At 48.6% G+C, this 20,683-nt stretch overlaps 1 protein-coding gene across 3 annotated transcripts in view; it reads left to right on the top strand.

Annotated features, from left to right (window-relative positions):
- The first annotated feature begins 1,243 nt into the window (after positions 1-1,243).
- BTBD11 (BTB domain containing 11) overlaps positions 1,244-20,683 on the top strand; it is a 180,373-nt gene continuing 160,933 nt past the window's right edge. For all 3 annotated transcript variants that reach the window (XM_033056878.2, XM_033056877.2, XM_033056876.2), the window contains exon 1: positions 1,244-2,417. In XM_033056878.2, the coding sequence (XP_032912769.1) occupies positions 1,463-2,417 (955 nt within the window). In that variant the 5' untranslated portion in view covers positions 1,244-1,462. The remainder of the gene's footprint in view (positions 2,418-20,683) is intronic.

Genomic DNA, 20,683 nt, shown 5'->3' with positions numbered 1-20,683 from the left:
GAGAAAGCAGTTTTTGACAGTACTTGACTTCATTTGGAAAGCAACCCCCTCTTGTTGTCAATAGGTGTCATAGGTGTCATGGTTGTCCCCTTACCTGACTGACAAATGAGTTGACCTGTACTTGTGCTCATGCCTTTCCTCTAGGAAGCTGATGTTGAAGGAGTGCCAGGCTTGCTTGGATGGGGAAATCACTTACATGACTTGCTTTGTCTGTCCAAGAATTTTGGCTGCCTCTGTTGGCATGATAGACAAATGTGTTTGCTAGGCTTTTATCCTTAAAGGGATAGAAATTTTCTGGTATTTTACGCTTAAAAGGATGTAAAATTTCTTCAAAACCAGAGCATGCAAACATATACATTCTCAGTCTGTTGCCTGGGACATTAGTCAGGCAACTCCTAATAAAGCTAAAGCTTAGCAATGTAAGATTAAAATACATTAGTCGAGGATAAATTGTCTTCCACAAAAACCATCTTACTACGCATAGGCTATGTGCCCTAAGCCTAGTACAATTGTTACTTGTCAAAGCCTTCACAACACTTAATGGGTTAACGTCAAGAATGTCAAAGAGTTTTATTGTACTTGTTTTAATTATTTGGAAATTGCTCTTCCTGACTCGAATGACGGCTGGGGTTCTTACGTGGCAGTTTCTGCTTGATTTCAAAACGTCTTGTCTGTCTGATGAGATGTGCGAGTGTCTGCACTCCCTGTCATTTGTTTATAGCAACTCAGGGAACTGCTGGTGTGAAAACCCAGTGCGGGCTGCAGCGGGACTCTAGTTCGTACGCCTGGGGAACGGCGTAGATGCCTGTAGCAGATCCGTGCTGTTCCCAGCTGCGGGGACAGAGGACGCAGCTAGCCGCACTCCCCCGGCTGCCGGCGGGGCCACGACCGCATTAACACATCTTCGCTTTGCAGCGCAGTAAGTCCCAGCCCTCGAGGTGCTGCCTGCGCGGAGGTCGCAGCCCCGCGGGATCCGCGCACCGGAGGCTCCGCGGGCGGGCCCGGGACACGGCGGGGCCGGACGAGCCGCGCCCCCTCCCGGCCCGCGCGGCGCGGAGCGGCCCCGCGGAGCGAAGGGAGGGGCGGCTGCCGCAGGGCGCCGTGCCATTGGCCGCCGGGCGTGCTGCTTTGCATATCTCCGCCCCCTAGCATCCCCATTGGCTGCGAGCCGGGGCCGTTTTGCATGGCCCCGCCCCCGCGCCCGCTGGCCGGCGCTGCGCTGCGGTGCGGTGTCGGGCCGGCGGCGCGGCGCAGTGCAGGAGCCGGGCCGGCAGCGGGGCTTGGCCGGCGGCAGCAGCAGGAGCAGGGCGCAGGCAGCACCGCCGCTTCGCCGCCGTCTGGCGGAGCGGGGCGAAGCGAAGCGGCCGGAGGGTCACGCCGCGCCCCCTCGCTGCTCTCTCCCCCCGCGTTCCCCTGAGCCGCTCCCCGCCCGGGTCCCGCGGGTGCAGCATGAAGTGCGGCGATGGCCCGGAGAGGTAAGACGGCGGTGAGAACGCTGGAAGACCTGACGCTGGACTCCGGGTATGGTGGTGCGGCGGACTCGGTGCGCTCCTCCAACTTGTCGCTGTGCTGCTCGGATTCGCACCCCGCGTACCCCTATGGAGGAAGCTGCTGGCCGCACCTAACTGACTCCATGCACAGTCGGCACAACAGCTTCGACACCGTCAACACCGTCCTAGCGGAAGACTCCGAGGTGCTGGACTGCGCGGGGCAGCAGTGCTCCCGGCTCCTGCCCGACCTTGAGGAGGTCCCCTGGAGCCTGGAGGAGGTGGAGGCACTGCTGCTGCCGCCGCCGCCGCGCCGGGAGCCGCGGGCGCCGGGCGCCGCCAGCCCCGGGAGTCGGGATGCGGCGGCGCGGCTCTCGACGCTGGTGAGCCGGGCGCTGGTGCGCATCGCTCGGGAGGCGCAGAGACTGAGCCTCCGCTTCGCCAAGTGCACCAAACACGAGGTGCGGAGCGCCATGGAGATCGTCCTGGGCTGGACGCTGGCGGCCCGCTGCACAGCAGCCGCCCTCGGCGCCCTCTCCCTCTACAACATGAGCAGCAGCGGCGGTGACCGCTTCAGCCGCGGCAAGTCGGCGCGGTGCGGACTGGCCTTCTCCGTGGGCAAGTTCTACCGGTGGATGGTGGACAGCCGCGTGGCCCTGCGCATCCATGAGCATGCCGCCATCTACCTCACCGCCGGCACCGAGAGCCTCTTCCGTGACATCCACGCGCGGGTGCTGGCCGGCCCCGCCGCCCCGCTCCCGCCGCCCGGCCGCCCCACGGCCGCCGCCGCCCCGGCCGAGAAGGAGAAGGAGAGTGGCGAGGCGCCCCGCTTCACCCTGGAGGCTCTGGAGCAGACGGTCAACAATGACCCCGAGCTCTGGGGCTTGCTGCAGCCCTACCAGCACCTCATCTGCGGAAAGAACGCCAGCGGTAAGTGCGGCCGCCCGGCGAGACCGGGCGCCACCGACCACCTGTTGCGCCGGACGAGCCCCCGTCCGCCCCCCCGGCGCTGGGCGGGCCGCCGCCGCACCTGCCGTGGGGCCGGGGAGCGAGGAGCGGCGCGGCTGCCCCTGCACGGCGGTGCCCAGCCCGGGGCGCGGGGAGGGCTGGAGGGAGCTGCCGAACATCCCCCGCGCGGCTCTGCCGGGGCTGCCCGCCCGCCCGCCTGCCGCGGCGTCATGGGCGTGAGTTGAGGGGCAGCTGGCTGGGTGTCGGCGCGGCTGGCTGAGAGACAGTGGTTCAGAGCTTCAGTTTTCCACAGGAAATGGCAGAAGCGCAGCTGAGTGGTTGCAGGCGAGATCAAACTTTTGTTACATATGCAGTGGTTTGGCCAGCGATTGCGTGGTTGGCGCTGAAATGCAGTCTTTCTGGACCGATTTCATTCATGTTGGTGCATGTATACTCAGAGCTTGACACAAATGCAACACCGTGATGCATTAACTTCCTGGCCATTTTTTCCCTTCGTTTTTTAAACGATGAACCTAATATTTTTAATAAGTTATCCTTCGGTAGAGTGGCATTCCAAAGTTGATGTTCCTTATTTGAGCTCCCTCTGTTTGTCAGGGAAGGGAAAATGGAACGAGCGATGATTCGGGGAGGCAGGGTTTAAATAGGGTGTTTTTTTCATACCTTCTCTTAAGCGTGCACAGACATATGCAAACACTTTTATTAAGCTTAAATTTAAAATACTTGTCAAGCTGAGATGCAAATATTGGGAAGGGGGGGCTATGGAAGAGGACGGGAACTGGGAGAACAAGGTTAACTGGAAGCCTAGATCACGTCTCCAGATAAGCCTTGTTAAGTTGTTATAGCCACAGAGGATGCGTTACAGCTAATTATCTATTGTCTTAAGGCACCTTCTATCCCATAAGAGACCCAAAGGAAGATGCCAAGTGGGAGCGAAAGAAAGGGGCAGATACTCCTCCCTGCTGTAAATAGATGTTGCTTAGGTGTTCCTCTGGTGGTTTTACTCCAGCAGTGGATGTCCTCCCCAGAGGCTTCGTTGAACCACCCGTCAAAATGCATCTGCTCTCCAGGGCTTGTGTTGCAGGACCCTGGTGTGTTATTCCAGTGCTGGTGCAGGCAGGCATGGCTTCCCCAGGAGTACCACCGTTGTTTTTTTCCTTGAGTCCTGCTACGGTGCCTGTAGGTTTCAGATGGCACTGTGTTGCGTTTCTGACATTGCAGCACTGGCTGTGCAGGCTCCTACTGAGCCTTTCATTTTGTTTTGCGGCTCTCTCTAACTCCCTCTGTATCAGCTCAGTGGATTTAAATGAACTTCATTCCGACCCTCATTTATCTCCCTTCTAGGGACACAAAACAGTTTTAATCTCCATTTTATTGTAGTTTTAGCTGCCACAAATCTCCTTGATAGCTCAGTCCTGAGTTGAGCAAATAGCATTTTTCTAAGATGTTTGAATCAGACCCTAGCAAGTTGTCCATTTTGTTTTGCCTCTCTCTCTGTCTCCCTGCTTTCTATGCAAATGTCTATAATGTTGTTTTGCTTTCTAACATAATACATAGTTTGGGGTCCTGTTAAATATATTTAGAGCTACAGGTGCAAGCAAGAGCCAGGCCTCCTTACAGTAAAAGCCATTTTTTACTGCTGTAAATGTTTATTTAGATTTAATTCAAGGGCGTGTTGCCTGCTTTTAAGCACTTTCAAGGTAACTAAACCAGGCATTATAAACCATTAAACACATCAGTCTGTTTCTTCACCAGTGAGGTATGTATCTGTTTATATAGACCTCACCATTTTGTTGTCTTGAGCACTCAGTGTTTGATTGCAAATATTTTTTTCTCAGGCACTTAAAACAGGTGGGTAAGTCTGATGTGAGAGATTATTTGACCTGGTTGAAACTGTTGGGGCAATCTGTGGCAGGAGGTTTGGGCTGCTGGAGGCTGCATCTCTATTTAGTGGCCTAACCACAAGTTCATCCTTCCTCTGTCTTCAGTACTTGAAACACCGTGATAGTACAACTTAACAGGTAGCAGACTTCTCACATCTCTTTACACCTCCCCAGGAGAAGATACAAGTCTTGTACTCTTGAGGTTCAATAAGTTGGGGTGTCATTTCCCAGCTGGATTGCACGTGAATACACAAGCACTGGAATCAGTGGGTTTGGTCCGTCAGGTGTGAACAAGAAGCAGTGGTGAGGTCCTTTATGGAGCTACCATGTCGACGAGTGAAAGTGAGGGCGTGGAAGGCAATGCAAAAGCAGACTCTCTAGCAGTGCTTTATCTGCAGGCAGGTTTTTGTGTGGAGAGGCGCCTCTCTCTGGGAGGCAAATGTCAAACCTTTAAATTTTTTTCAGGCAAAATTCAACACCTTGAAGTTCATCTGGACTGTGAAACAGGCAACCCATGAAGATCATGGGATGTAAGTAGGTAAGGAACATGAGTTTGTGCCCAATGCAGTCCAAGATTGCTCTAACAGAGTTTGTGAACACGAGTGTTGGGGAGATGGTCTGAGCATCTGCAAGACACAAACCAGCCTTTCAGGGCTTCCCTGTAAGTTCTGCAGAGTGGTTAGTGGTTTCAGCTGAGATTTTTTAGCCTGATGTCATGCTCAGTCATCTTGGAAGCTGCTGAATAAGATCAGTATTGCAAGATAACCTTCTCCTTCCTATAAATGATGCTCATGTGCCTTCAGACAGAGGGGTTTGAGCTGGTTCTTTCTGTGAGCCCTTGAGCCTGCTGGGCTTCTTTTGGGTGTGTTTGGCCTGAGCTTGGACAGCTGCCTTGTTGGGATCTCCACTCTCCAACAGGAGCCTGCTCATTGCTCTTGCAGGGTTGAAAGCCTGTGGATGAAGGTGGTGGCAGTCCTTCATGTGTTGCAGGCAGCAGGCCATGTGTCATTGATAACCTCTTTCATGGGACAGGGCAGTGGTGACAAAGGCAAAGCAGGCGATGCCGTTGGCAGTGAGCTGCTGGAGTATGGCAGCAGCTGCTGGCATATTGACTGAGTTTGTCTTTCTGAATGCTACACCAGAAAGAATAGACCTTAAAAGCACTCTGAGGTAGTAATTTCCACTCCCCCCAGAATTTTAACATCATGGCTGAATGAAAATTAAAAACTTTACATTTGGGATTTCACTGATGCTTAAATGTTTCAATTATGAGCTCCGACTGAACAGCACAGTGCACGTTTTACATCCTATAACAGTTGCACAGAGTGTTATTTCCCTTGGAACCGTGGGAGAAAAATACTGTGTGCTCAGTGAAAGGCAGTAAAAGCTGGCACCTTTGTGGTTTAAGCAATATTATTTTAGTTTCTTTATTGCTCATCAAACCCTTACTTTTAGGCTAGATCTGAGAAATTCTTTGAGATGAATGGGAAGTTTCCCCAGGTCTTGGATCAGTGCAGATCACTGGAGTAAATCCATGTATGTTGTTTTACCAGGGGGGCTTGAATGGCAGGTCCAGGTAGCTCAAATACTTGGGATTATGGTGGTCCTCTTTCACTGGGAGGAGGCATGGTATTGAATTAATACAGAGTTAAGAAATTGGTTTTTCCTGTTTCAGTCTTTGGGGGTCTCCATGTCTTTGTGGCAGGACTTGTGGTTGGAGGGACACAGCCAGGGAACCGGGGGATCATCGGATAGAGTTTTTTGTGGGGGAGGCAGCATGCACAACTGTACCTTGTCTGTTTGTGTACAGCTTCTAAAAATAGTGATTTGTAACCCAACTGCATCCCTGTGGTTTCTTCCTCTTCTTAATATTATTTGGAAAAGAAAATCAAACTAGTTAGAAACCCAGGATTAGGTCAGGCTTGGCTGACATGTGTCAGCTAACCTCAGTTTAACCTCAGCCTCTTCTCCTAATTCAGGTGAACTAGGGGGACTCCAAGCAAATTAGCAGTACCAATATATTAGCACAGCTTAACCAAATCAATAAATGCTTTTAAATTTCAATACACATGTATGCATACATGTGTGCATACAGAGACCATACCCTTCTTTTGTTGGTGAATACACTGTTATTTGTTACTTCTCTGCTTTTTGCTGTAATTGAACCATTCAGGATGCCATTATGGCCTTAGGGGCAGTGTAAAAATCAATCTAAAACTTATTTCAGCTAAGATGATAGGGGAATATTTGGGCACAAAATGGAATTTTATGCTATTTTCTTTGCCTTATTTTAAACTGTAATTTCAAGAATATCCTCCCTCCCACCCCTAATGGGGGGAATAAATTCCAATAAATGGAATGTTATGTTTCCATTGTATTTTTTGCTGGTTAAAAAAAAGGACTATAGTTGAAGTTTCTTATATGTGCTTATAAGTGTTTTATGCTTAGAGGTCTTTGCTGTTTTGTTTTTTCCATCTATTCCAGGGCATTTGAGTCCCATGCCAAGAGGTTGACATGACTGGTAGAGCAACAAATGATGTGTATTTTTACTTGATTCTCTTACCTGACAACCTTCCGAGCAAACTTCCACACCCTCTTTGAATAAGTTGTGAATTTGACCCCTCTTCCTACAGGAGGGATAAGGGGACAAATTCCCGAAGGGGAGAAGATTTTACCTGTTTGTGACCAGTGATGCTCGTGGGAGCTGGGATGGCAGTCCTTCTCTGTAGTGGAGTGGGTTGCTTTGATGTGTGGTGCTGGCAGGAGTGGGACAGAAGGATAATCAGTGTGTGTGTGTGCTTGTTGAAGACCTCTGTGCCTTGAGAGGACACCTTGAGAAGGGAGCAGTGGTGGGACTGGGAAGTAGGGACCCGGCAGGAGATTGAGGTTTGACTGACTGGCTGATGAACATTTGTTTCCCCTCTGGATGTTTTGATTCATGTGATGTGTTTCAGTTATGAGTGTAACATTAAGAAAACGAAAGTCCCAGAAATAGTTATACCAGAAGCACCCAGGATAATCATAAAGCTTATGTTTGCCAATATGATTATTCCTTTTGTCATGTTGGAAAGTACTTTAATAGCATTTATAACCTTGGCCACACTAGGGAGTTTTCAGGCTGCATCTACATTACTTAGTTTCTGATGTAAATGAGGCTTTGGAATGATGATTGGGAAATGTGATTGTGTATACAAGGAGCATGTTAGGGGAATAACAGTATATTTTTAGCAGTATATTGAGTTCCTGGCTTTTGTGCTGAGTCCTGACAAGCTTCATGTAGTTTTTCAGCCATCCCATGAGCTGATGACATAAGGTGCAGGTGAACATTAGGGACAACTTTCTACCTTTTCCTAATGCTGCTGTAAATGCTTTCTCTTCTGCTGCTCAAAGTTAATAAAAATGAAAAAGACACCGTTCTTAGTGTGTTAGTGTTTCTGCAGTGTGTGCCATACAACACAGTTGGTTGTCAGTCACAAACCTTCCACATTGTCCAGCATAAATACCCAGTAGTGCAGTGGCTGAAAACATCTACAGCCCTTTCTCCCCTGTCCAGGTTAGCGGTTGAGTTCTCCTGTCTCAGAAGTTAGAAAAAAAGCTTTATGGTCTTCCCCTCATCTTTCCTGTAATGCAGGTGTGAAAGCAGAAAGCCCTCCTCAATGAGATGACACGAGGAGAGAGCTGTTTCCTGTAGCACATGGGTGTTGGGAATTCAGTCCTCTGCCTGGAGAAGTTTCCTCTGGCCAATGGGTAGTGCAGAAAGAGTGGTGGGGGGGGCTCCTTTTGGGAGGTTTGCTGAAATCAGCAGCTTTCATGCAAAATATTTCTGTTGCTGGCCCAGCAAAGGATGTACAGGAAAAAAAAGGAGGGGATGGATGAGGGAGTTCATCACCAGGCTGTGCTTTCTGCTGTGAGTGTGATGAGCAGCAGCACTGCCACCATTCGTATCCCTGAGCAGGCTGATGTTCTGCCTACTCGTGAGGGCTGAAGTGGATGCTTGGTGGATGGTAGATCACATTAGTGCCTGTTCACTTTCCCAGTCTATTCCCAGGCTCAAGATTCCTGCTGCCTCAGTCTGCCAGGCTGGGCCATCATGTCCAGCTCCGACAGTGGTGCCATCCTGCCAGTCCCTCTGCTCTGCCTGCACGCTATTTTCACAAGATGTAGAAGGCTTTAGCAAGGCATAAGAAAGAAGTAAGGACTATTTTCTTTCTTTGCTCTTGTCCTTGTTTACTTGCTGGCTGAAAGCAACACACTGCACCATCTCTGTATAAATCTGTAATTACAGTTATGTACCTGATAAGTATTTTAAAGATTTCAAAAGACATAAAGTGAAAATTACCCCAGAGCTTGCATGGCCAGCTTATTAACCTCTGGTTACTTTGCCAGAAGTGTTCAATTAGGCAGCCTGGAAAAAACACAGACATGGTGAGGGACTGTGCCAGCCAAGTGGTCACATGTGGTTGGTTCTTGGTCTGCCCTGTAGGAGTTTCCTACAACAAAGAGTTTCTATTAGTGGCCACATTTGTCTGGCTGCAGGTAAGCTTCCCATTTTCCCAGAAGGTAACATAGTTATTCTGCTGTTAAAGTGAGAAGATATAATCTGGTGTCTGGTCACTCCTTTTGCTTTCCATAGGGCTGCATTTCTCTCTCTCAAAAACCGAAGAGAGGAGGGCACTGCTCAGGTGAAATGAGTCAGTAGGAAGGCAGCTAACTGTTGGCTCATTTTGACAGCTGGAGTGAGAGGCATGTTCCTGGGACCACCTGACGAAGAAGGATCCACTGTTGGTGTGGATCAGTTCAGCAGCATGGATGGAGCATAAGCACGTTGACACCTTGCTAAGGCTTGTCTCAGTTACTTTAATTAACCTGATGTGCTGATGCTTTTGAATCATCACACTTCCTTGCTCTGGCAGTTTGTGGGTAAGGAGAAAGTTCTACAGCATGGCTTATGGGACATGACCATTTTCTTGGGCTCCACTGAAGAGGTGCCTGTCATCTTGATGGTATTTTATCCTCTTCTTTGGTTCCCAGGCTGAGTTCATAGTAAGCAGTACCCTTTTTTGGTGTAATTGTTCCTGAAAACAGCCCAAGGGGTTTTATAGTATGGTAAGAGGGTATCCGGTAGTAAATATGTAGACCAGCTTGGAGGCTGAAAACGTGGTCAAGAGACTTGAAGTTTCCCACAGGGACTCTCTTGGCTCATCACTGATAAGGAAAAGAAATAGTCTTTCACTTGTTTTAAACAATACTGGATTAATATTATGGAATAGGAAGAAAATTATATTCCCTGTACCAAGAGACCTCAGGACAGGTGATTGTGTGCCTGATGAATCAAGCTGGCAGAGGTGGGTAAGGGAAGAAGGACTGGTTCACCCCAGTTGGTTCCAGGCCATTTAAAAGCATGGTGTCAGACCTGCTGTAAACCCCTGTGGGCGGTGGTGTGTGGCTGGCTGATGTTGGTGCGTGGTGGGAACTTGGCTGGTGTGACACTTGGAGACTGGGCTCTTCCTGCCATGGTGCTCCAGGCAGTAATGGATGTTTTACTGGGATCTATCTTCCAAAAGCTGCGTGGAAGCATAGGAGACAGGTGAAGCACTTTCTGTGGTGGTTTAAGGCAGCTGAAAGCGAAAGTGCAGGGAGGGATCATTGCTGCAGGATGTGTGAGAGGTGTTAGGATGCTCGCCAGGAGATAGGAGCAAATGGAGGCATTGCAGCTGAGCTGTGAGGGGCTGGTAATACTTCTGGGCCAGCAAATTCACAGCCTTATGTGGCTTTTCCGGAGCTCTTATGCATAGACCTTGCTCATAGGAGCAGCCCATGGACTTCACACAGCCGTAAAGGTCTTGGGATGGGCTGGTGAGTGAGCAGGCAAACAGAAACCCCTCAGAGCATTAGAGGAGGGGCCTCTTCAAGGACTGGATTTCTGTCCTTGAGTGCTGTGGAGTAGCACCTGGACCTGCAAGAGTCTGAGGCCTTAAAATTCATAAAATCACCCTGTTTTTAAATTGCACTGCTATGAAATATTGCTCCCAGGTGGGGAAGTGAGCGGGGCTGGGGTTGCAGCAGAGGTATGTTGAAAGTATTTGCATTTTTGAGGCAGTCAAATAATTGAAGGAAACTGCATCCTGCAGTGTTTTGCAGTTTCTTTGGCCCCGTGGTAATTTTGGATAAACACTGTTGGACTGTAGTGCCTTTGCTTTTGTGTTGTGTTTGACTGTGATGGAGTTACTACAATCAGGGAAGGTTGACTTTTTCTTGTAAAGAGCTAAGCAAGTCTTGCAAGCCTGTCTCTGGGATGTTATCCAACAGGGATTTGGAAAAATAGAGTTGTGGTGCTGTGGGCCATATGTACTCCCCAGACTGCAGGTCCTTCACCCCAGATGAAGCATCTTCACTTCTCTGTCACCTCTAAGCAGTGAATGTGGCCGTCAGCAAGGCAAGCTGCCACTGGGAAGGTGGGCCAGATGCCTGGGGATGAGTGCTGGACTCCCAGACCTTGAATGGAAGGTGCTGCCAGCAGAAATGAGAGAGATTTCAGAGGTCAGAGTCGTTTTGGCTACCCACTGAGATGCCTTTTTTGTGGACAATGCTAAGAAGATTTTTTTTTTCCTTGTAATACAGGGGCATTTCTTTGCATGTCAGCATATCACAGAAAGTAGTTTCACTGAATCATTCACTGGAAGTCTGGATAGGTAGATTATTTTGCTCTGGGCTGCCAAATACCAAAGTCAACTGCTAGGGGCTAGATGCAGGTATCTCTGATGCTGTTATTTCTCTGGATGCTTATAAAATAAGGGTCACAGAACACAGTGCTTTGGAAAAAGTATCCCTGTGCTACTTGTGTTATTTAAGTTCTCTAGTATATGTGTTGTTCAGGGTGCTGTGTGATACAAACTGTTCCAAAGGTAGTGCTAAACCCAATCCTGTAGTCCTTGTTTGGGCAACGTTCCCACTGATTTTGGTGGTAAGGACAGCCTGTCAAACACCAAGAAAAGCTCTTGCATTTGATAACAAATTAAAGAATTAAAAATTAAAGAAGTTTTCAACTGGGTCAAAGCTGTAAGCCCAGATTTAGGTTTGCTTAAGATAAGCTTTTCCAAAACTGAAGATTAGTATCAGTACCTCACTGCAGATACTTATTTCTAATTTGAAAAGAATTTTTTCCCCATTGTTTCTCTGATTAATGGTGTTCAGCTTAAGGATTGCACAGTGAAGCCTGTGGGGCCTTGTGCTACCTGACTGTAGCCTATTTCCACTGGCCCACATAAGAAAAATTCTAAAAATAGTCCAGCAGTGTAGGTTTTCAAAAGTAAATTAGATTTTAAAAATAAGAATTCAGTTTAATTATCTGGCATGCTCTCAGTAAGGAGGAGGAGGAAGAGTTTCCAAGTACGCAGTTCCTCTAACTTGGAAAAAACTCCAACCCCAAGCTTAGCCATTCCTCAGCAGTGAGGACCTGCTCTTGCTTTGCTGTTGTGTTTTACCTGTTAACTAGTTCTTCATTATAACAGTGTGCTCACAAAAGAATTGCCTTCTCTTTCTGGAGAATGAAAACAGTTTTGCAAGCTGGATGAGTGTAGGAACAGACACCAGCAATGTGCGGACTCTTTTAAATGAAAAATACTTGCCTGTGGGAATCCATATGATGCCTTGTCTCCATCTTAAAGAGCATGTTTGGTAGGTGATGGGTAAGACGAGGAGTAGTTTGAAATATTTTACAGGTTTGAATGTAGGAATGACATAAACACCTATGTAATGCAAAGGATACTGAACTTACGTATCAATGTTCTTGCAGTGGAATGCTGGGAGCCAAGATAAGTTGGTGATGCTGTCTGACGCACATCAGCAGTTAGACTGTGGTGGCTGAACCCTTTTAAAGCAAGATTAAACACAACAGGAGAAAAACACCCTAGCCAAAACTCATTCCTCCTTAGTGTACAGATAGTCTAACTGATCTTCAGGAAGGATATATAGGCTGTCACCTGTCTTCAGCACAGAAACTGCCTATGCGTGGGATAATTGGCAGGTTTTATAAGGAGACTTGTGGTGATGAGAGCCCTCAAACCACCAGAGCAGATGGGGATGCTGATGTCTGCCCACTCTGCCTCTCTGACCAGAGATGTCATGGGGAGAAAAAGGCACAAGATAGAGCTTGATGTTGTGGAGGGACTCGAGTTATCAGATGGGTGGGAGAACACTGCCCTATCAGGGCTGGTGAGGTTCTAATTACAGGCTGTGTGAGGCAGGAGCTGATGAGTCACTAAGTGTTTTCTAAGGTTTGGGGCTGGATGCTCAGGTACTAGCCACTATTGCAGGTGACTTCTTTCACTGAGTGAGGAGGCAAGGCAAGGTTTTCCTTTGGATGGGACCCTGTCCGCCCCCTCTGTCAACCTGAGATTAGATGGCTCTGATTTGCCCAACCTAGGGCTATGTTTGGAGACTCCCTGGAAGTTTACCTGGAACCATACTGCTGCCTGCTTAATAGGTGCTTCTCATGCAAACAGTGCAAACACACCCCAACTGCAAAACTGGCTGCAAAGCTGGCTGCTGAGCAGATTTAAACCTGTACAATTGACTGCTTGTGCAATCCATGTTGCATACTTCTGACAGTGCTGGTAAGACATTCCTGTCTGGAGTGAGAGGGTGGAGTGCAGACACTGGTGTCTTTGGGGTTGGGATTTACACATTTTCTGGTCTGGTAGGGTCTGAGTTGGATGAGTCTCTGGGAAACAGCCTTTTTTGGGGCAAAGACAGCACTTAGAGGGAAGAGATGTTAAGAAAACCAAGACTTGTAAGCTTACAGTAATTTCACGAATACAAGCCGCACCAATTTGACCAAAATTTTGGTGGAAACCCGGAAGTGCGGCTAATATTCCGGGGCGGCTAATACATTAACAAAATTCTAAAAGCTGCCAACACGGAAGTGAGAGCCCGCGGCAGCCCCAAGCCAAGCTGGAGCCCGGCCGGCCCCGGCAGAGGTGGGAAAACCTGGCAGAGGCGGGGCCAGCAGTGTGGGGGGCGGGCGGCAGAGCCTGAGCCAGCAGGGCGGGGCAGGGGGGCGGCAGAGCCGGGTCAGTAGGGCGGGGGAGCCTGGGAGAACTGGGGCTAGCAGTGCAGGGGAGCATGGCAGAAGCAGGAAGGCCGGCGGGTGGGGCTGCCTGGCAGCGGGGGAAGCCCAGCAGAATCGGGGCCAGCAGCATGGGGGAGCCCGGCGGTGCGGGGGCCTACAGTGCTGGCCAGGGCAAGGAAACGCGGCGGCGGTGCAGACGGGAGGGGGCGGCCGGCGAGCCCGGCGGCGGCAGCCCGCCGGCAGGGCTAGGGAATGCGGCGCGGCCGGCGAGCCGGGCGGCGGCGGGCAGGGCTAGGGAACGCGGCGCGGCCGGCGAGCCGGGCGGCGGCGGCGGCAGCCCGCCGGCAGGGCTAGGGAACGCGGCGCGACCGGCGAGCTGGGCGGCGGCGGGCAGGGCTAGGGAACGCGGCGCGGCCGGCGAGCCGGGCGGCGGCAGCCCACCGGCAGGGCTAGGGAACGCGGCGCGGCACGGCCGGCGAGCCGGGCGGCGGCGGGCAGGGCTAGGGAACGCGGCGCGGCCGGCGAGCCGGGCGGCGGCGGCGGCAGCCCGCCGGCAGGGCTAGGGAACGCGGCAGCGGGGCGGTGCTGACGGGAGAGGGGGGCCAGCGAACCCGGCGGCAGTGGCTGGCCCGCCGGCAGGGCGAGTACGTAAACAGCGCAGCGGCGAGGCGGCCGGCGTGCCTGCCAGCGGCGGCAGTGGCTGGCCCGCCGGCAGGGCGAGTACGTAAACAACGCAGCGGCGAGGCGGTGCTGACGGGAGAGGGGGGCCAGTGAGCCCGGCGGTGGCTGCAGCACCACCCGGCCGGCCCCGTCAGCAACCATGAGCGGGCCGAGCCTTCCTGGCCCCGCCCCGAGCCAGTAAAGCCCTCTATGCCGCGATCCTGTTACTAATTGGCCAATTTGTGAAAGCTGCACACGGATTCTCGCGACGAACGAAAGTGCGGCTAATATTCGGGGTGCGGCTTATCTATTGACAAAGACAGCAACATTGTCGAGGCACGGGGGGTGCGGCTTATAATCCGTGCGGCTTGTATTCGTGAAACTACTGTACTTCTCTCCTTGACTGTGACTTGAGAAGTATCATTGGGATAAGTTCTGATCTTTTCTCCTTTAGAGGTTTGCAATGCTGTTGGCATTGTGCTGATAACACAGAAAAAAGCAGTTGATATTTAAATGCAAATGTTGACCATGGCATAAGGAAAAATTAAAACAATTCAGCACCCACATAAAACATTCTCTGAGTCTGAAGTAATTAGTTTCATAGCCTGATTTCCAGAAAGAGAAAGAACAGAACAAAAAGCAGAAAAGATAATGAAATTTGGTGGAGGGGCCCATGGGGATTGTTTCCGTGCACTGATAGTCAACCACAGTAGTGTCATTTGGTCCAGAAAGAAGGCACCTGGGGATTCTGTGATTGCACCATGCAAGGGACTGAGTGGTAAAGTCGGAACTTGAGCAACTGCTGAATTTTTTGCAGAGAGCCAAGACTGAAAGAGTAAATTTAAAGTTACTCGAAAGAGCCTTCTCCTTTCCCAGCATGGTGAGGGTTTGTGGAACTGTATAATTGCAAAGGAGTGGCTGGGAAACAATGTGCTGGGGTAATGCACATGGAGACTGTTTTGAAAGATTATATTAATCCTGTATTAATAATTGCAGAGGAAGTACTGGTTTGTGTTTTAGCCAAAGCTTTGCTTGGACAACCTTTGGCAGTCATTGCACAAGATGTGGTGGGTGTTGCTGCCGTTGGTGCAGCAGAGCCACTCGCTCCTGATGGGCACTGCAAACTGAGGCTGCGTCCTGCAGTAGCACAGGAATAACCTTTCAGTAGTCCTGTGAATGAGTAAGTCTCAGGACTGAATGTTCCACTGTTCTGAGCTCCTTTCATGATCACTTCTCTAGGTTTTCTTTTGCCGTTTTGACATGGGCAACTCTTCCTTCCCTGAGTTTCATATGTGCTCTCTTCATTAGGAGTGGTGACCTTCTGAATACTGCTTCTTTTCTTTCCCCCTAAGTTTAAAGAAGTTCAGTATTTACATAAGCAGCTTGCTTGCTATTTTACTGCTTTCTGGCATAATCTCTCTCAAATGCCTTTCTAAAATAGTCTGTCCAAGTAAAAATATGAGGTAAAAATATTCACTGTTGAAGCAGAGTATTTAGAAATAGCTGTAATTTTGAGTTGTATCAAGTAGAAACCCAAGCCTTTGCAGCTGATTAGGGACAGGTGTTTTAACTTCTTCTGCAGCTGTTTTTTAGGTTGTTAACTGGAATTTTTGACCTACTGGAAAAAAACCCAAAACAGCCCTCACTAAATTTGGTGTCAGGGCTATACCACTGTGGACTTGGTGAAAAGGAGAAAGAAGGATGCAAAGCACTTCATTACACTGGATTGTTGCATCAATAATGTAGTAATGTAATTTCTTGGAGGGAAAAATAATGGGCTCTAATGATGTGACCAGTGTGTTTACTGATACTGTAGCACAATTAATTGTGGCTTTCTTGCAATTAAGTGCTGCAAACACTTTCTGTTAAAAGTGGATGCAAGGCATTTGAGCTCAACTTCCTCCATCCAAGGAGTTTGTCCCTACTCTTTTGGGATTATTCACAGAAAAATAATAAAATTGTGTCTCATGATGGGAGTGGGTTTCCCTGTTCATCATGTAGTGGTGTATCAGACGCTGCTGCTCTGCTCTCTTACACCGATGTTTTGTGACAACCATGGGAACTGACCTGGGGGAAAAGTGCCATGGAGGGGCTGTGGACTTCAAGGCTTTGCCTGGATGTATTTTGCCATGGGATTGTGGATAGCAGGACTCAGGTCTAGGTGGAAGTCTGTCACCTTTCTGACGTCACTGGATTTGTCTGAGAAGCCAGTGATGCTTGGCTAAGTGCTGTACCCTCAGGGAAAGGTTTGATCTCACTGGGAAAAGCAGCTGGTGGCCCCTTCTGTGATATCCAGGCATGGTGTGGGGAGGAGACCCTGGGGAAAGGCAGAGCAAGCCGTGAGGCAGGGTGAACTGCTCAGACAGTGAGTAGTCTCTGTATTTTATTCAACTGTGGCCAAAACCTGGGGGTGGAGAGTGGCTATATGTTTGGGTTGAGTTGATGAATGCTGTTTCTATCTTTTTGTCATTCAGCACACTCCTGTGTTGTTTTTCCAATGCCTGACAAAAGTTCAGCTTGCTACCAACCTTCCCTTCCATGGGGGAAAGTGATGTAGTCTCTCCTAAATCTCTGGTTTCCATAACACTTGGAGTTATCCCAGTGTCCATAACAGTGGCTATCGCTTGTGCTGTTGTCATTGTCCAGAGGGGGTGGAAATCTGCTAGTGAGCTGGAAGGTTGCTGAGATTTGATGGAGGAACTGATGTGCATGTGCCACTCATTTTCTTAAAAACAAGGTAAGAAGTGCAATTTCCTATTTTGCAAGGATTTTGGTAAATGCATCTGCATGTGCTCATTCATATTTCTTGTTAACTTCCTAAGCAGTCACGCTTGTGTCACATACAGAAGACAGGGACTTACAGGAACTGCAGCCCTGGCTCCTGACAGGGTGAGTTATAGGCATTGCCGAGGATCCTGGTGTCTTTAACAGGCAAAGCTCTGGCTGGTTTTGTATTGGTGGATTCCAAGGCGTTTTCCCCCTTTCTTTTCTATGTACAATGAGTGAGAGGGGGAATAGAGAATAGAGGCAATAAATTTCTCAAAGTAGTTTATAATGCACTTTGTCTGCCACTCTGAAACTTAATAGGACGCTTATGAAGAGATTTTAAGTGACAATTTTCTGTTGGAAGATTTATTCAGTGATATGTAATGAAAGAATTCTTCAGTCTCATCTTTTAATTTGTTATAAAAGAGCCAGAATGATACATTTAATCATTTTCTAACCACACACTTTCAAAATTGTGTTTATCTGATCTTTTTACCACAAAGGATAATTGGCTTATACAAAACTAAGTATTTTTTCTGGTAGCGGGTTACTTGCTTTTAAATATGTATGTAGCAGCTTTTCTTTAAAAAAAGACTGCCAGGGAGAGGTCATACTTCAGTTTATACAAGTGACAGTGAGTGTTTAAAAAATGGGACACTGCAAGTAGCTGAGAGAAACAGTTGTAGGTATCTGTGTGATGTGAATTTGGGACTGGGACTAACTAGGAAGATTTCCCATTTATTTGTCTGAAAAGAGGAACTCAGCCTTTCATGGGATTTGCAGGAGTTTTGCTGGTAGCACTTTCTGTTAATAAACACTTGGCTCCGCCTGGAAGTGCTGTGTACAGACAGACCTTCAGTGTACTGTAGACTACCTGTAGATATAAGTCCCCTAGGGAATGGCAAACTAATGGTGATGATGAAGCTTCCTCCCTGGGAACAAGGGGGAGCTTCTTACATGCTTGGGCCATGGGCCAGGCTTATTTTTTCTTGGATTTGCTACATGAATTTGGTGTCAGCTTTCTTCCAAAGAGCACAAAATTGTAATTTATTTTATTTATAGAGCTGTGTGATTTATACCCTGAGATATGTCTCAGTGGTTTCAAATTACAGAGAAGGATGGAAATACTGGCTGATTTTTCCCTTACTGTGTCTGTAGACTTTGAGCAGCAGGTCCAAGCCTAAAACTCCACAGCTGGTAATGAAAACACAATTTAGTTTCATGGCCTCAAGTATTACTGTAAACCTCTCTGACATTTCTGCTTCTGATATCTGGTGGTGTGCTACAATGATCTTTCTTAGTCTTATCATTAGTGTGAGAAAAAGTGTCTTCAGTTTCATGTAGGTAAATACGTCACTGGGCAGATCTAGTGGTTGAAGAGTGGGGAAGATCCATTGAAGTCAATATAACTGTGTTTAAAAAAAAGAGAAAATAAAGAACTCATTCACCAAATGAGTCTGTGATCTGGTCTCTGCTTGAGTTATTGAGAACTGACCTAGATGTACGTACTTGTTTTAATCACCATGTTTTACTGCAGTTTCTGCTTCTGAAGTGTGCTGTTGGAGAAAAACATTATATATTGAAACTTTTGTAAAGTACTTCCCTCCTTAGAAAATTTAAGGTGATACCAGGCTTTGTTTCTGAAGCACTGCTGTTGATAAAAGCTGTATATACCACAAGCATACTTGAAATAAGTAGCTGGTGGGGACATTAGCGCATAGTATGTCACTGCTCTGGTGTGTCACCCATTTTTGAGGTCAGCTTAAGGATGGTGTGCAGATATAGCAGAATACACTCAGTCTGTTGCCATCAGGTTACCAAATGCCTTCTCCTGGTGAATGTAAGTGATTTTCTGACAAGGAGTCATTTGAGGCAGTACTGCCGCCTCAGGGTGCTGGATAAGCTGTCAACTAGTGCCAATTTGCCTCTGTTTTACATGTGTAAATGTAGTGTTGGGAAACACCACCTCCCCTGAGCATGTACAAACCAACCTTGTACTTGTGCAGTGATTTCAGTCTGGGGATGTTGAGGCTTGCTGTTACCTCACTGCTTATGCAGGAGGGCACCAGTGGCAAGTGAAGCTGTAGCTGTCTAGGGAGGGAGTTTGATACCTCTCATTTTGGTGCAGCAAGAGCTGCCTATCTGTGGGAGCTTCTACCCTCACTCTTGGGAAGCTGGAAGGGATGTAAAGTAGGGATAGATACTGCCTTTGCATATGGAAATGGTACATCTCTTGACATGCCCAACCTGGCTGAGTGCCCTGCACCAACCCTGGGCTCTGCCAGGTGGAAACCATGCAGGGATTCTGGAGAGCTGTGATCTTTGTGCTCCCCTTTTTCTTAGCTGTGAGTCTGGGATGCTGATGGGCTGGAAAGGAAATACTCTGTTGGTGTCTAGCTCTGTCTCTGTGAGCAGGATGCCCAGCTTTGATCTTTTCAAAGACAGTATCATGGAATCTGAGTAGAAACCAAAAGCTGAAGTGCTTTGACTTCTTGGTATCCCTTGCAGAGCCTGACCATTCCTTTCAGCGCTGTGTAGACAGTCAGCTCTGAAGCCTAGTTGCTTCCGAAGACCTGGGGCCAAGAGGAGGGTCTTTGGAAACCTCTCTGCTCAGAGGTGACCTTTGCTGCCAGCACCATGTCCCCCATCTCATCAGTGCCGGGAGGCTGGCAGCATCCCAGGGGAGGTTCTCAGGAGGTCCGTGAACTCTGGATGTTTTCCAAGACTATAGCAGGGCCTCTGTGCAGCAGCTGGTCACATTCGGAAACTCTGCACCTTTTTATGGCAGCAGAGGGAACCAGAAGGCTTAACAAGTCCTGTTGGCTCCTCCAGAGAAGGAAGGAGGGATTTATCGTCTTTAAATAAAAGTAATAAAAGGCCAAATATGTTTTCTGACTTGTGTGAAGTGAATGCCTAAACTTGGAGGAAACTGAGGGGAGATTTATGCATGGAGTGTTGTCCTGCATGCATGTGAATGATTCCTTGAGAGAAAGAGTTAAGGGAAGTGGCAAAAAAGGGTGGATCCCTACAGAAATAGCAATTACCATACTGTGGTAACACAGGACACTGCCCCTTCTGTTCTTGCACACATGCACTGAACCTCGAAAGACACCTGGAATCTGAGCAACATTTTGGGCCAAGGCATTTATCCTGGAAAAAAAATACCTGGAGAAGGGGAATAACCTTGTTTCCTGAGATAATGCCTTTTGGGTGTCAGGATCAATACCTGAAGCAACACAGGCAGACTCTTCCCTGCAGTGTATCATTATTTCTCTCAGGAAAGTGCATGTGCCTGGATGAAGCGTATATGCGTTTGCATTGCAAGGATCTGAATTTGACTGAAATTTAAATGTCCACATTTGTATTTGATTGCTTGCTGTCTACTAGCCAGCAGCACTGTGGAAATTAAGAGATCTGTTTGACAAACTAAATTGAATTTCAGTTTGGTTGCACAGGAACACTTCTGTGAGTGGTTTTCATACTGACTCGGCACCCCCCCCCCCCCCCCAAAATGTGGGTAGCAGGTGTCTTAGATCACTTCTTCAGTGGGGCCAGCTGTTGATGTGCCTCAAAGGAAAATACACAGTTGTTCATTGCATGGGTTTGGCAAATGATACTGTGCTGCCCGCATTTGAAAACCTGGCTCAGCATCCGCCGTGGTTTGTTTGCAAGTGTTGATGGTACCTAAGGCAGTGCTGCTCCACCCCCTTGCAGGGTGTGAGCTGGTACAGAGTCAGGCCTGTAGCTGGTACAATTGTCAGCAAGCAGGGAGGGTGCACTGTGAATTTGGAATAGTTCTGTCCTTGCAATATTTCAGTGACGTGCCCATAATTGCTTCTTTAGTTGTTGTA

This window comes from Catharus ustulatus, chromosome 4 (assembly GCF_009819885.2).
Source record: "Catharus ustulatus isolate bCatUst1 chromosome 4, bCatUst1.pri.v2, whole genome shotgun sequence".
Taxonomy (NCBI): Eukaryota; Metazoa; Chordata; class Aves; order Passeriformes; family Turdidae; genus Catharus; species Catharus ustulatus.
Note: the sequence above shows the minus strand (reverse complement) of the source record. Positions and strands in the feature narration are given on the sequence as shown.